We start from the raw sequence: 16954 nt of genomic DNA on the forward strand, positions 1-16954 counted from the left end.
GTGAGAAGTGCACCAGCTATTTTTGATTCACTGAGACTCCAACTGTAGGCTCACCAGAATCTGCATTGGAACTAGATCCTCAGGGGATTTTTGTACATCCTAGCATCTCCCTGGGGTCTCCTTTAGGGGATCCCACCCCACCACAAGGTATAAGGAGGCCCTTTCCTTCCTGTCTCCATCTGTTTTCCCAGGTCTGCCAGCTACCACAAATGCTATCCCCAGTAGCCAATTTCCCAGTCCTGGGAGGTATGTTTCCTCACCCAGGGACTGTGATGGAAAAGCAAGACGCTGTGAGGGCAGCCGGGGATAGGCAGCAGCCAGGGCTGGCTGAGCAGGTGCACACCTAGGCCACCGGGCCAAGCTTACTGACCTGAGCCACCCACAGCTCCCAGTCAGTTCTGCAGATTACACAGATTTGAGGAGCGGGGGGAAGGGCAGAGACCTCTTCCCCGCCCATGCCCCCCTTTTTTTTCCAGGGAGTAGCAAACCCTTTCCATGTGTCTTATTAGCAAACATCCCTCTGGTACCCAAAGTGGCCAGACACTTTATGGCCAGTTTTATTAGCTCTGCCTCACGGCTCTGTCCAGGTGGAGCAAGCATTCTGCAAATGTTGCCCCCGTATCACAGGACATGACCCTGAACTTGGGGAGTGAGCAGGTGTTGAAGGGAGTGAGAAACAAGGCCCGGGCCTCAGGGAAGAAGCAGCCCATCAGGGATGCGTGGCAGGCGCAGAAACAGTAAAACTTCATGACTTCACGCTTGGGATCTTTCCAGCAGGAATGAGGGAGAGCAGAGCCCAGGCAGGCACTTGGCTCATAAGATTGCAGGGGGTGTGTTTAACCTACTTGCAGGAATGACTCTGTCCCCAGTCCTTTAGAAGCTTGGTTTCCATGCAAACAATGGTTATACAAATGAAAAGCCTCTCTCATCTCTTCATTAAAGCACAGCCTCAAAGGACCCATCACTACCTGAATCTTTTCTGTTAGCCCAGAATGAGATACTGTGTATATAAATGAAGACGTTTGAATTACAAAATGCTTTTTAAATTGGGTAGATTAAGAAAGTTTGGTCCTGAAGAGTCTTCTCCTTCGGTTGCTGAATTTTGGCAAGAGATGCAAAGCCACACACCATGTTCCTCCCTCCATCTGTCCCTCCCTTCCTCCTTTCTGGGTCTGGGCCACATCTGAGTTTGCAGTCAGACTGAATTTGGGCTTGCTCCTCCAGTCGATGGAAGCCGCAGGAAGGTTTTATGCTGGGAAAGGACAGGCCAGATCTTCACCGTCATAAGGTCACTCTGACAGCAGGGTGGGGGCCTCAGGCAGGGAGACGGTGGCAAGAATGAAGACAAAAATTGAGAGGCTCTGGGCCAAGCAGAGACAGTGGCGTGGAGGCAAGGAAACATCGATGAGCCACCTGTGCCACAACATCCTCTAATTTGGGGGAAGACTAAAATAAAAGAGGGTCAGGGGCACCCAGGCAAATGTCATGCACCTTTTCTCGTAGAGAAATTCTGTAGCTCCCCATTCTTCTTCTCCAAGCCTTTTTATCCATGTTGCACACACAGTTCCAACAGGACTTGTTATTTGAAGCTCACTGCAAATTGACAGCAACACTTAGAAAGTAGGAATAGGTTGGGGGGCGGGCACGAGGGACAACATGGAGTGAGCTGCTTTTAGAAGAAGGCACTGAGCAGTGTGGGCAAAAAACAAGAAAAACCAAGAAGCCATCATGCAGTCACTTTAGAAGACAGTTGGGCAGTGTCTTATAAAGTTATAGGACCAACCATGCCATGTCCTCATTTGCACACACAGCACCTCTCCCTGGGCTAACAGAGACGATCCAGGTAGCTGTCGGGCCTTTGAGGCTCCCTTTTAATGAAGGGAGAGCCATCCAGGTGTCCATCAACAGGGGGATGGGTAAGCAAATGGTGTGCAGCCATGAAATGCGATGCTGACCAGTAGGGAAAAGGAAGCAACAATTGGTAAAGGCAACAACATGAATGAATCTCAAAATAATGACAAGGAGTGGAAGAAAACAAGCAAAACATAGTACACACTTTGTGATTCATTTATATAAAATCCTAGGAATCATGATTTATCGTGACAGAAAGAGGATCAATGGCTGCCTGAGGATGAGAGGCATAGATTATAAAAGGGCACAAGGAGCCTTTTAGGAGAGATGAGTATGTTCATTATCTTGATTGTAGCAATGGTTTCAATACGTCAAAACTTATCAACTGTGGAAATGTTGAGTAGGTACAATTTATGGTTTGTCAATTACACCTCAATAAAGCAATTAATAAAATTGAAACAAACAAAGGCAAGGATCCCAGGAGACCTTTAGCATCAGGGTAAACTCACCTAACACATTGCAAAACCCCTGAGACTCGACAGGATGAGATTGATGTTTGTTTTAATGGCCTTGATCCTGGGACAGGTTAATTAACATCCAGCCTCCTCCCTTTAAGAAGAAGACAGATGTAGACAGGAGGCAGATTCCAGAGAACAGGCATCTTTACAGTGTTGTCATTTAAAAGTACAGATGTTCCTGGACTTTCGATGGGATTACGTCCCAATAAGTCCATCATAAGTTCAAAATATCGTAGGTCGAAAATGTACTTAAAACACCTGATCTACAGAACATCATGGCTTAGTGCCTAACCTAGCTTAAATGTGCTGAAAACACTTTCATTAGCCTACACTTGGGCAAAATAATCCAACACAAAGCCCATTTTATAATGAAGAGTTGAGTATCTCATGGAATGTTTTAAATACTACACTGAAATTGAACAGTGGAATGGTCGTACGGCTGGTTTCTACTGAGTGCGTATGGCTTTCACGCTGTCGTAAAGTCGAATAATCATAAGTTGAACCGTTGTGAGTCGGGGACCGCCTGTATCGTTTTGTCTGTCTTGTTCCCCAATATATACTCAACACCACAAGCAGTGCGTAGTACATGGTGGGTGCTTAACAATTTGTTTTAAAATTTTCATCAATTCACAGTGTAAGGAGAAGAATATGACAAGCACCCCCAGCATGCCAGGCCCTGTTGGAAGTGCAGTGGTATGTGTTCATTCATTCAGGCTTCAGTTCTCAGCAAAAGTCAAATATTGGATCACTTGGTTCTTCAATAGCACAGGAAAAGCAAATCAAACTCATTTCCTGTGTGCTCACAGCTCCACCCTCCCCTCCAGTGTCTTCGTTCTATGAAAATCTAGGACTCTTCCCAGTGGAAAGACAAAGCCAGGGAGGAAAGCTAAGCAGAGGCTGTAAACTCGTGTAGGGCGTGGAGAATGTGCACAGGACTTGCTCAGCAAACCTCAGTCATCAGCATTAAGGGCCCCGCCAGAAGCTTGGTGCAGGAAATTTAGGAAAATAAAAGGCCATCCTGTTTCTCCCAGCAGGGAGGAAACATATGGCTCTCATTACCTAGAGAGGTGGCAAGCCTCAGAATAGAAACACGCTCAAGAGCGATGGAGGCAAATTCGGAGACCAGAAAGCTCAAATCAATTTGCTGATAAAGGAAGATCTGGAGGCAGTGGGGGAGAGCACTCATGGGCTCCAGCCTCCATCTGGCTTGAATTCAAATCAGGCCACCTACTCACTCTATGTAGCAAAGATTCAGTTAGAGAGGGTTAAATGCTCAGTGCAGTGCCTCCTACCGTAAATCTTTACACATATTGGCACTTCCCCAGTGGCTGTAATCCCACAAGGCAGGTGTCATAGCACCCATGCATCAGATGGAGAAATCGAAGCTCAAAGAAGCGAAAGGACCTCATCCAACATCACATGCTAGTCAGGTGCAGAGCCAAGACTACAGCCCAGGACTCTTGACTCCTGGTGCAGGCTGTTTCCACTGACGTCATTCATATAGGCGATACTCCTTGAGCACCTACCAAGTGACCTTCCCTCCTTGCTTGGGAGGGAAAACAAACAAGTTATACTACAGCATGACATGGACAAGTGTGTGCTCCCAGAGACAGATGCAGCCCTGGAGAGGCAGAGATGAATTATGTCTTTGGAGGACTGGGCAGTCAAGGTAGCCTGCCTGGTGGAGGTGGCATCTGAAATGTAGATCCTACAGAGCTTAACATTATAGATAAAAGCATGGAGGCAGGGACCAAAACCGCCAGCATCCCTGTACCCATTCCCAATCCAAGCCTCAGCTTAGGGCATGGCATACTTCTGTTGAATGTGGATGGCCTACAGCCCTGGCCCCAGATTCAGCAGAAGCTGCAGTGCCCAGCCCTTGCATGGCCTTACTTAGTGAAGGCATGCAGGCCAGGGGGCATGCAGCCTCGGCTCTCTCTGTGCCTGACTTTTCAAAAACACAATTACTCACCCTTCAGAGACGCCATCAGTGTTGGTAAACTCCAGCCACTAAACTGCATTACACTGATCTCTCCAGAAACCTTTGCAGTTATTAATAGTTTATTGATCGCAGCCCATTGCTGATGAGGGCAGGCCTCCTCACCCTCACCCCCCTCGGGTCCCTGCTATCTGTGGAAAGCCTTCTATTCATCATGCAGATCAATGCCACTCAATTCTGGGGAAAGGGAGTCTCTGGGCCACTTAATCCACTTTAGAAAGACAACAGAAAAGGCAACATTTTAGATGAGGTGCTGAGAAGAGGTGGATTGGTCCAAATCAAAGCTGTGACCTGGCAGCTGTTGGATCTGCCAATGAGAACTAGAATCTGCCTTGGTTGGAGGTGGGTGAACCTGGCCATGTCAGGTGGTAACAGGGGAAACCAGGTGAGGGGTATACAGCGATCTCTGTTATCTTTGCAAATCTTCTGTAATTCTAAACTTATCCAAAATACACATTTTATTTTTTTAGAAAATAACTTGGCTCACGGGAGGAATGGAAAGAACACCACTGTAGCTGGAGGAAGGAGCAGGGGCGTGGGAGAAGGGAAGGTGGTGTGAGGTGGGGCATGCTGGAGGAGGTGGGTGTGGATTAATATAGTGGAAATTTCTTTGTGTTTGCATGGTCTGAGAGAAGGCATATGGAGTGGGTGGATAAGGGGAAGGTGGGGGCTATGGTGGTGAGGAACAAAGTGTGCTGGACCCTATTGGCAAAGATGACGATTCTTATCTCTCTTTTTGCCATTTTTATGGATAACTTTATTTTTTAGAGCAGCTTTAGGTTCACAGCAAAACTGAGCAGAAAGTACAGAAAGTTCCCACCTGCCCCTGTCCCACACATGGACAACCTCTGCCACCACTGACTTCCTCCATTTCAGTGGCACATTTGTTACCATCAACAAACCTACATGGATAGGCCCTTATCACCCCAAATCCATAGTTCAAATTAGGGTTCACTTTTGGTGTTGTGCATTTGATAGGTTTTGGCAAATGTTACTACTTTTTAAAATGTTTTTATTGAATTGATATTGCTGTCTCATATTTTAAAATTTACAGTTTTATTTCTATTTAGAAGATTTTTACATTCTCCATTTTATTTTATTTTATTTCCATAGGTTTTTGGGGAACAAGTGGTGTTTGTTTACATGAGTAAGTTCTTTACTGGTGATTTGTGAGATCTGGGTGCACTCATCACCCGAGCAGTATGCCCTTTACCCAATTTGTAGTCTTGTATCCCTCACCCACCTTCCACCTTTTCCCCCAAATCCCCAAAGTTTATTCTTATGCCTTTGCTTCCTCCTAGCTTAGCTCTCACTTATGAGTGACAACATACAATGTTTGGTTTTCCATTATTGTGATACTTCCCTTAGAATAGGGGTCTCCAATTCTATCCAGGTTGCTGTGAATGCCATTATTTCGTTCCTTTTTATGGCTGAATAGTATTCCATAGTATAGATACATACCACAGTTTTTTAATCCACTCATTGATTAATGGGGATTCGAGCTGGTTCCATATTTTTGCAATTGCAAATTGTGCTGCTATAAACATGCGTGTGCAAGTATCCTTTTCGTATAATGTCTTTGTCATAAAAGCAGAGAGAGCCTTTGATGGGACTTAGGTAGAGGAGTACCATTTATCTCATTTGCATTGGAAAAGATCTGGATTCTATCTAGAGAATGGATCAGGAGGGAGATTACCAGGGACAGAAAGCCCAGTAAACCCTCTGCCTCCATATTCCAGGTGAGAAGAGATGCTGACTGTGGAGATGGAGGGAAGTGAATGGTTCAGGATCTATTAGGAGTAGAATACCCAGGACTTGGTCACTGTCTGTGTTTGGAGGGTGTGGAAATGGGAGATGTCAAGGAGGGTGCCCAAGAGTGTGCCTTGGGCTAATGGTGGAGGACAGGTCTGGACATTGGAGGAACTAGGGAACCTGGGCTTGCTCCTTCAGTCGATGGGAGAAGGAGCATCTGGAGCTGTACCCATAGTCCTCAGTGAGAAGCTGCCTTTTTCGTAAAGCAGCAATCCAGGTGTACCCTGAGCTGTCTTCTATACCACCTGTGAGGTGTCACCTACATGTGTCACCCAAGCATATTGCTTACGTTACTATCACCTGAGCATGTCATCAGGGTGGCAGTTGCCTAAACATGACACTATAAACACATCTTCTGCAGCCATCATCTAGGTGGCGGTTACTTGCACGTATCTGCCTGGGTGTCAACCATGTTATTATTATCTTATTACCTCATCTGGAGAGCTGCCAGCCACACATGTCTCCCGAGCCTGTTTCTGTACAGAGCTGTCACCTGAACCTGCCACCTGCACTTCTGTCACCTACAAAAGTCATTTAAGTAGGTTGTCTCTAAACCAACACCTATGAGTGTCACCAAGTGCAAATTCTGCTCCTACTGTTTGTAAGCCATGGGGCCTTGGGTAAGTCATGCCATCTCTCTCTGAGTCCCCATTTTTTTTTATCTAAAGTATGTCACTCCAGGTGACTGTCACTCAGTAATGGTGCCCGGTAAAGAGGCTATTTTTTTCAGTCTAGCTGAGTTACAAACAAAGAAAATCATTCCCGGAGGGGAGACTGGTCCCCTGCTGTTCCCATGTCACTGTGCTCTTTCTTCTGAGATCAGGGAGTGGAGGGAGATAGCATCTTCTCAACAAAGTCCCCATTCTTTAAGTCCTTCCTTGACAGTCGGTAGACCAGATGTCAACCTCTGTGTGTTCTATGTAAATGAAGGTGTTTGTTTATGCTAATGTGTGCTGGGTGGTGGGAGGGATGGGCTGGCTCAGCTCAGTAAGACGACAGTGATGGAAAAAGAGGCTGGCAGCCCAGGTGTTGGGGGACGGTGAGTCACAGGGGAAAAGGAGCCAGAAGACAAAGATGAAGCAGGTAGCTAAAAGGACAGAAGAAAAGAGTGAAGCTGAGGTTACGTTGCTCTGCAGAAACAGGTGGAAGAGCAAAGTGGGAAGTATGTCCAGGAGGCGGAAGGGACGATGAAGAACTGGATTGAAAGAACCTCCCTTCTCAGGGGTGGTAGAGCAGGGTCACACGCCCAAGAGCCTGAGCGCTAACCAACTACTGCTCTTTCCTGTCCCCAGTGGGGTCCTTGTCAGGCACGTTAGTGGGGTAGGGCCGTGGGTATGGATCCCTTCCCGTGGTTTCCTGCTATGACTTGGGAACTTCTAAGACTTAAACAGATACCCCAGTCCCGCTAAGTTGTAGCCAGAATAGGCTGGAACTCGCATGAAGACAGACATGTTCCCCAACGCAGCAATGACATAGCCTCTGCAACTTCAGGCCAAGGCTCCTTCCCATCCAAGTGTCCAGATTCCACTTGCCAGGAATTCCCTCTCCCCACAGAGCTTCGCAGGACTGAGGAACAATACAGAATGGCCCCTCTGTCCATTTGGGTGCAACGTTCCTGCTTACAGAAGTCCTGCAGTGACATCATTGCATTTAATCTTCACTGCAGTCACAGGAAGTAGCACCTCCACTGTTTAGGAAAGAAAATGGAGAGGGGAGATGGACTGACTTATCCAAGGTCCCATGATTTACAAACAGTAGGAGCAGAATTGGAATCTGGTTCTCTTTGACTCCATGTCAAGGCTCTTTTCAATATACAAGGGAGGAAAGAGCCTCCCTGCTGGCATTTTCCATGGGGAGAGAGAACATACCAACTCATTTTCACATGGTCTGACCCTGTAGATGCTATAGAAAGAGCTAGAACAAGAGCTGTCCAAATACAGCCTGTGGGCCAAATCTAGCCCATTGCCTATTTTTTCACAACTTGTGAACTGAGAATGCTTTTCATACTTTGAAATGGTTGCAGAAAAAACAAGAAGGATATTGTATGGCAAATGAAAATTATATGAAATTCAAATTTAAATGATCATAAGTAAAGTTTTATTGGAGCACAGTTGCACCAATTTGTTTACGCACCGTCTGTAGCTGCTTTTGTGCTGCAAGGACAGAGTTGAGTAATTGCAACAGATAATGTAAAGGGCAACAAAGCCTAAAATGTCTACTCTCTGGACTTTTAGGAGAAAAGTCTGAAAGCAAGTTTGAGGGGGTCTCTCCCATCCTCAGGGATCACCTCCTCTGAGACACCCTCCCGATCACCTCAGGGGTGGAATTGGCTGCTCCCCAATCTGAGCTCAGATAAGCTCATGCTTTTCCATGTGAGTGTGGAACCCAGATCAGCTTCCCTACCACCTTGTCCACTGGGATGGGGGTTCCTTGTGGACCTAAATTTTATTGTCTTTCTCTTCCATGATCTCAGGACTGGGCATGAAGTGGTAGCATGGCGGTGTGGATGGAGAAATTCAAATTTCCATACTGGTTCTTATCTGTATACAGGGTTGGGGGCAATTGACTTCCGTCCTGAGCCTCAGATTCCTTGCTTATGAAATGGAAATATGGACCCTGTGCGGAGGCCGTCATGAGGAAAGAGGGAGGTGATGCCTCCAGTGACAGTTTTGAGCCCGTACTCATGCAGTGATACACTAAATGCCCACATCTATTCACCTATGCCATCCTCACAGCTCCCTGGAAGTGGGCAGCATCCCAGGTTCATGGAAGCTGACAGGCTAAATAACTGCTCCAGGACCCACTGAGCACAAATTGGACTTTGGCTGAACACAGTCCACACCTTCACTGTCTGAAAGGCTGAGTACAGGGCCTGCATACAATCGGTGTTCCATAAATGCTCCCCTCCTCCCAACCCAGCACACAGGCATGTGTTTGTTAGTGGAGGCTGCACTAGTGGGCATCAGGATGAGTTTCCTTGAGTGCTGCCTTACCCCGCCCCACAATGATGGCCCTCACCCTGTCTTCTGCCTCCCCTAGGCTGCCCGAGGTCCGGATCTCAGACAACGGTCCCTATGAGTGCCATGTGGGCATCTACGACCGCGCCACCAGGGAGAAGGTGGTCCTGGCATCGGGTAACATCTTCCTCAACGTCATGGGTGAGTGCAAGGCCACTGGACCCGGCGTCTCAGTGAGGAGGATGAGTGTGTTGGAGTGTATGTGTGCATGCACACAGCAGCCATCCTGGGGGCCATCTACCAGAAGTTCTGTTGTGCTGGTGTCTTCCCTCTCCTGCCCTTGTCATGGAGGGTCAACCAGACCAGGCTGAGCCAAGGTGTGACCCGTGAAGTCTTGCCCCCCATGGGCCTCCCCTCAGGAGGTCCCCTTCTCGCAGCACAGGTACCCCAACAGGACCCTCCCCAGGGAGTGAAGGACAGCACTTCAGCCAAGATGCACAGCTGCTGCAGAGGGAGCCATTCTGCCCCTCAGTCAAAAGTTCCCCCTGCACTTCCTGAGGCCTTAATGGAGATGGCATAGGATCTGGAGATGAATTAGGAAGCACTCAGCGCTGGGATTCAGAGCTCCTGGATTCTCACTCTCTCCCCTTGCCTCCATTTATGCACCTGTAAAATGGAGGTAACAATACTGGTGTCTATCTCCAGCTGGTTGGGTCCTTGGGTAAGTCTATCCCAGTCCCAGACTCAGTTTCCCCATGTGTAAAGCAAGAATGCTGCTCTGCGCATTCTCAGAAGCCCCCAACGGCTCTAATGTTCTTGTCAGATACACACCTTTGGATTCTGGCTCTATTGCAAGGATGCTGGGGACTTGGCCTTGACTCTAGACTCTGTGTTCTCCAGTTTTCTTATCAAATAATATTTATCAGGGAAACAAAGCTATGGTACACAGGCAATCAATGAAAGCATAAAGGCCCCGCTGAAAGTCGCTGCTTCTGGGGAAATTGAAAACCCCCAAAGGCCAGACCTCCAGAGGGTCATTGATTCCTGCAGCGCAGCCTGTGGCGGTTCTGGCTTCCCAATGGAGCCACGATGCAGGAGGTGGCGTTGCCAGGAAAAGCCCCTCTCTCGCAGTTATTCATGCACCAGTCAGTTCCTCTGATAGAGGAACTAGCAGCGTTTGGGTTCCTGGCTCTGGGTTGGCCACACCAGGGTACCTAGGAGGGATATAACTCAGTTTGCACCATCAAGGAACTCCCAGTCTGATGAGAGACATGTACTTAATCAACCATTTATGCATCACAACGTATCGAGCACCTACCTACGAGGTAGCAGGGAATGGACCCAAACTTTTTATAGGACAAATACTTATCTATAGAGATTTTGCAGGAGACAAACATAAAACACATGCATAGATGTATTGAAAAGAGCGTGCAACATGCTGGAAGAAAATAAAGCAGAGTAAAGGGATAAAGAGTGACTGCAGGTGGGTGGCTGCTAGCATAGGGAGGGGACTCGGGGAAGGCCCCTCTGCAGGTATTGGGCTGAAGGCTTTACATGTGTTACATCATTTAGTCCTCACAACCAACCCAACGGTACATGCTAGCATTAACTCCATTTTGCAGATGCAGAAACGGATCACAGAGAAAGCAAGCAACTTGCCTAAAGTCACAGAGCCAAGTTCACAAAATCCTCCTATGATATCAGGCAGCTCAGTGTTGCACTGGGACTCAGGCATCTTGACTCCAGGGCCAGCTCTGTCACACTGCTGGAGGCAGTGAAGATGCTGTGCTAAGGCCTCACTCTAAGGTGCCTTCAAGCAAGGCCAGAGTCCTCAAAATCCATCCCTCCATGAGGCCCACACTTCCCATTACTTCGCCAAAGAACTCTGAGCAGGTTATTCTCCCTCTGTGGCCTTGATTTCTCCCATCTGTACTGTATTAGTCCATTTTCACGTTGCTGATAAAGACATATCCAAGACTGGGCAATTTGCAAAAGAAAGAGGTTTAATGAACTCACAGTTCCACATGGCTGGGGAGGTCTCACAATCATGGTGGAAGGTGAAAGGCATGTCTCACATGGCAGCAGACAAGAGAAGAGAGCTTGTGCAGGGAAATTTATGTAACCATGAGATCTTGTGAGACTTATTCACTATCATGAGAAATAGCACAGGAAAGACCAACCCCTATGATTCAGTTATCTCCCACCGGGTCCCTCCTATAACACAGGGGAATGGTGGGAGCTACAATACAAGACGAGATTTGAGTTGGGACACAGCCAAAGCATATCATGTATCATCAGAGGGTTGACAGGTAATCCTGCACTCCCTCCCAGCTCTGACACTTGTGAGTCTCTTACTCCATCCACTAGGCGAGGAAACTGAGGCACAGAGCGATCTCGTGGGACTGACTCAGGTTGCACAACTGGCCTGATGGCCTCTGCTGAGCAAGGGAGTGTGCTCCTGGTAGGCTCAGTGACTGAGACTTCCTCTCCTTCTGTGTCACTGCCTGGGGATCAGGGACACTCCCTGTGGGAGGCAGCAGTCACCAGAGACCAGAGCGCTGGGAAGGAGGGAGCAGCTGCTGTAGTTCCACTTACCGAGCAGTCTGATGGGGCTCCATGGACTCTGCAGGCAGCTGAGTCTTCCAGGAGGGGCCGGGCAGGGGCAAAGCTAGTGATGCAACCCCTACCTTCCACCCTGGCACTTTCAGATGCAGGGTAAGGGTGACCCCTGGAAATTCAAGGCTTTCCTGGCAGGATTTTCCCTGGCATCACACCCACCCATCACAGCCCATCCTCTGCTGGCCACTGCTCAGAGCTCACTGTGCTTGCCGTTGGTCTTCCCAGCCCAGTTGTCCCCCAGTGGAGCAGATCCACCTTTGCTCGCTATGCCCACGGGAATTGATATGGCAGCTGACACGTCTCCCGTCCCTCCCTGGACACGTGCATGTGCCTGACAGTGTGTGAGCTTCTGGCTTCACGTGTGTTATCTTTTAGAATCCTCATGACAGCCCTGTGAACTGAAGGACTTTATGATCCCCGTTCTATGAGGAGACCGAGGCTTAGCGGGGAGAAGTGACTTGTTGGGTTCTAACAGCTCTCTAAGTCCAAGTCTCGTGATCTAAACCAGCACTTCTCAAACTTGAGCATGCAGCAGAACTGGCTGGAGAGCTTGTTAAATACAGATGGCTGGGTCCCACCCCCACAGCTTCTGACTCAGCTGGGCTGAGGTGGGGCCTAAGAATATGCATTTCTCACAAATTTCCAGGGGATGCTGCTGCTGTTGGTCCAGGGGCCACACTTTGAGGACCACTGATCTAAATCTCTAAGTATTTCCCAAAATACTAGTTCTGTGTGTATCTATATATTGATGGTTATTCGATATTATACATATCTACAACTATGCCTATACTCTTACCCATATGCAAATGTATTTTTCCTCCCTCCTCCCACTTCTCACCTCACCCCAAACACAGGAGGATCCCTCTTCCCCCCGATTTCTTAGCATACAAGTTAAGGACATACTGGTTTATGTCCCAATCTCAGCTCTGCTCTGTGAACTTAAGCCCATTTTCCTCTGTGAGCCTCAGTTTCCCCATCTGTAAAATAGGGATGGGGATGCTTCCCTCCTAGGGTGGCTGTGAGGCTTAAAGTAGAAGAATTTTGCAGAACACCTAGCCCATCAAGAATATCATTGAAGAGCTCAGTTACTTGACTCTGTTGTTTTTATTATCACTGTCTCTGGTTTGCCCACTCCCGGGCACAGCCGTTGCTGCCTCCCTCTTGCCCCTGGTTTTGGCCCTAGCAAAGAGAAGCCCCCCATTCACAGCTCCAAAGAGCCCTGCACTAGTCTGAGGAACGACTGTTCTGGGAACACAGCTTCATGCACCACTGCGGCCTGGAAACCAGGAAGTGTCTCTGGGAGCGGCAGGGACAGGGGTCTCTGCTTACTCACCTTCTCTGGGCTTCTTCCCCAAAGGTCTGCGTGTCCTGGCACCACACACCTATGGAAGGAGTCAGGATATTTCCCAAGTGTCATAATGACAGCAATACCTCACACGTGCCCAATTTGAGCAATTTTAGCGGGCTTTCACATTGAGGACAACACCCAATCCTCACTGCAGATCGGAGCATGGGGTTTACTATCATCCCTAACTCACAGATAAAGAGACTGAGGCCCAGGGAAGAGAAGGTATTTGCTCCAGGCCTTATAGGGTGGGGGTTATCTTTGTGCCAGAGCAGCATGGCTTCTGTAGCTCACCAAGGTCCTGAATGGTGAGAGGAGGACTGGGGGAGACGGTGTGGCTGAGTGTTTCTCATACAACATCTCCTGTAACCCATCGACCACATGGGCCTGGGAGGCAGGCACCACAGTGAGCCCATTGCACAGACCTGGCTCAGAGGGGCATGGGACTTGGCTGAGGTTGGAGGGTTGAATGAGATAATCTATAGAACAGAATGTTCTGGGCCTGAGGCTTGGCACATTCTGGATGATCAAGAAATAGTATCTCTTACGACAAATAGTAGTCGGGTCAGATACAAACCAGACACAATTAGACCAATCTCTGTGAACGTCTCCTTCAAATATGTTTCAGGGCAGGTTTCAAAAATTAAAACCGACTCATTGCTTTGGTTCGTCTGTGGCATTGTGTTCACACACAAAGACCCTCCCTTCAAGTGAGTGGAGGTCACTGAACGCTGGGGTCTCTTTTGTGCCACATGGGACCCCAAGGGCCGCTGCAGCCAAATTGAGGCAAGACAGCTCCTCCCTGATTTGGAGGTCGATGGGAAGCTCTCAGGACAGTGGGGAGAAGGAGAGCCGAGGAGCTGGGGACGGCCCAGGGCGCACCTGCCTCAAAGCACAGAGCAGTTCCGCCAGAGAGCCCAGCACCCCAGTCTGCCATCCACACGTCCACATCCAGCACATTCTAACGCGGCCATTTCCAGAGGCCTCCGGGTGCAGATGAAAACGTGAGTGCAGCTGTAATTTCACGCCTATAACATCCCACTATGTGGTGGGGAAAGACGTTTGGGAGCCCCGTGGGTGACACCAAGGGTGTATGCTGCACACAGTCATTAAAATGTTTTTATCCGAGCTGCAGATAAATTGTAAGCCAATTTGAAAGCTGCGTGCTGGGCCCCAGGAACGCATTATACACAGTCATGGAAGGATTTTGAAGGTTCTTCTGGGGGTGCAGGTTAGGGGGAGGGAGCGCGTTGAGGGTGCGCTGTTACAATCAATTAAATGTTGTGAGAGCCAGGCACCCCACCCCCATCCTCACCGAAGTTAAAAGACTCTGCACTTCTGGCTCCTCTGGAATGCCAAGGGGCAGGGTTTCTCTGCCACCGAGTGGGGCCCTTTCAACCCAAAGCTAAAAAGCAAGACCACCCTCTGCATGCCAGCATTGAGCTCAGGGTTCAACCTAGAGTTAATCCCTCACAAAAGCCCTCGGATGTGAGCCTGGTCATCTCTATTTTATGGATGATGGAGCGGAGGCTCCGAGAGTTTAAGGGGCACGTCTACGTGAGCGACAGAGCAAGATGGGCAGGAGTGGGGCGTCCCACCAGGTCTGCCTGAGCCCAGAGCCGGTACTTATACAGCAGCCTTAACTCCCAAAGGAAATTTCCCTCCCTTTGACCATGAGTCACACAAACCTCAAACAAGCACTGGAGTGGGGACAGAGTGCAGAGGGTGGGGACTTCCTTAAGACTGAGCCCTAACTAGGTTGCTCAAAAACTCCGATGGTCCTAGCATGGCGGCTCACATCTGTAATCCCAGTACTTTGGGGAGGCTGAGGTGGGTGGATCTCTCGAGCCCAGGAGTTCTAGCCCAGCCTGGGCAACATGGGGAAATCCCATTTCTACCAAAAATTACCTGGGCTGTGGTGGCACGTACCTGTAGTCCCGGCTACTCAGGAGGCTGAGGTGGGAGGATTACTTGAGCCTGGGAGGTAAAGGCTGCAGTGAGCTGAGATCACGCCACTGCGCTCTAGCCTGGGCAACAGTGAGACCTTGTCTCAAAAAATGAAACAAAACCAAACCAATAAAATCAAACAACAACAACGAATTCCGACGGATGGGTGGGGCTGTTTGCCTTTCGGGATAGTAGGAGTCTAGGAGGAAGACAGAATGTCTGTGTCCTTGCCTCCATTCCTGTCCCTATCCCATTTTTGGTTCTCTCATCCACTACTGTCCAGCACCTCCCCCACTTCTCAAACTCTTTGAGAGGAGCACCGAAGTTGGATTCCAGCAGACCTGGGTCCAAATCCCAATTAGTGTCTACTTTTGACAAGGACAGTCTAGTATTGAATTTCCTTTCTGGTAACAGAGCATGTCAGAACATCTTTTTTGTTCAAATATGTTATAAGGTGACTTGGATGCCCACGTGCATGGACATTCTAATTTTCATTTATTTATTTGTGTGTTCATTCATTCAACATATATTTATTGAGCACCTAGTACATTGCAGGCACTGTTGTGTGCACTGGAGTTTGCAATGAACAAGAAGGCAAAAAAAAAAAAAAAAAAAAAAAAAAAAACAAAACTGGCCCTCACAGACAGTGCAGTAGGGGAGGCAGAAGATGAGCAAGTGAAGAGATGGGGAGACAAATGGGATGTCAGTGGGTGGTAAAACAATGTCAGGAACAACCCATCAGGGATGGGGCTGTTCTAGGTCAGTGTTGCCCCTCTGAGAAGGTAACATTCAAAAGATGTGAACTATAGGGACTTCATTCATTCATGCTAGTGATTCAGTGACTTACTGAGCATCCCCCAGGTGCCAAGCACAATTCTAGGCGATGTGGATACACTGACAAGACAAGGTCCTTGCTTCATGGACTCACGTTCTCTAAGGGAAATACCTTCGTGGTACAGAGGAGAAAACTAGTTTTTGGGGCTGCCCATAGCAAATGACTGCAAACTAGGTGGCTTAAAACCACAGCAATGTATTGTCTCACAGTGCTAGTCCCAGAAACCTAAAATCAAGGTGTCAGTAGGGCCATGCTCCCCATGCAAGGGAAAAATCCTTCCTTGTCCCTCCCCTTGCCTCTGGTGTTGCTGGCGATCCTTGGAGTTCCCTGGCTTATAGATGCTGATCTCTGCCTCTCTCATCATATGGCCTTCTTTCTCTGGCTCTGTGCTCCTGTCTCTGTGTTAAGATTTGTTTCTGCTGCTTCTTCTGCTTCTGCTTCTGCTCCTGCTCCTGCTCCTGCTCCTGCTCCTGCTTCTTCTCCTTCTCCTAATCCTTCTTTCTTCTTTCCTCCTCTTCCCCCTCTCCCTCCCCCTCCCTCCTCCTCCTCCTGCTGCTGCTGCTTCTTCTTCTTCTTCTCCTTCTTCTTCTTCTTCCTCTTCTTCTTCTTCCTCTTCTTCTTCTTCCTCTTCTTCTCCTCCTCCTCCTATTCCTCCGCCTACTCCTTCTCCTCCTCTCCCTCATTCTCTTTCTTCTTCTCTCTTTTTTTTTTTTTGTGTGGGACAGAGTCTTGCTCTGTTGCCCAGGGTGGCCTCAAATGCCTGAGTTCGAACAATCCACCCACCTTGGCTTCCCAAAGTGCTACAGGCAATGAGCCACTGTGCCCACCTCAACAGATTTTCTCCTTATAAGGACATCAGTCATTGAATTAGGACTCACCCTAATCCAGTGTGACCTCATCTTACCTTTAGCACAATTGCAAGGACCCTATTTCCAAATAAGGTTACATTTAGACAGACTGCGGGTCAGGACTTCAACACATCATCTTCAGGGACATAATTCAACCCACAGCAGTAACTGAGTCGGGATGTAGCACACCAGGATTCCCTGTCTGACTCTGAAGCTGATACTC

General features: G+C 48.5%; 1 protein-coding gene across 3 annotated transcripts in view; it reads left to right on the plus strand.

Annotated features, from left to right (window-relative positions):
* IGSF21 (immunoglobin superfamily member 21) overlaps positions 1-16954 on the plus strand; it is a 268650-nt gene that overhangs the window by 213593 nt on the left and 38103 nt on the right. For all 3 annotated transcript variants that reach the window (XM_017852156.1, XM_017852157.1, XM_017852158.1), the window contains one exon: positions 9220-9338. In XM_017852156.1, coding sequence (XP_017707645.1) covers positions 9220-9338 — 119 coding nt within the window. The remainder of the gene's footprint in view (positions 1-9219; positions 9339-16954) is intronic.

This window comes from Rhinopithecus bieti, unplaced genomic scaffold (genome assembly GCF_001698545.2).
Source record: "Rhinopithecus bieti isolate Rb0 unplaced genomic scaffold, ASM169854v2 scaffold_33652, whole genome shotgun sequence".
Lineage (NCBI taxonomy): Eukaryota > Metazoa > Chordata > Mammalia > Primates > Cercopithecidae > Rhinopithecus > Rhinopithecus bieti.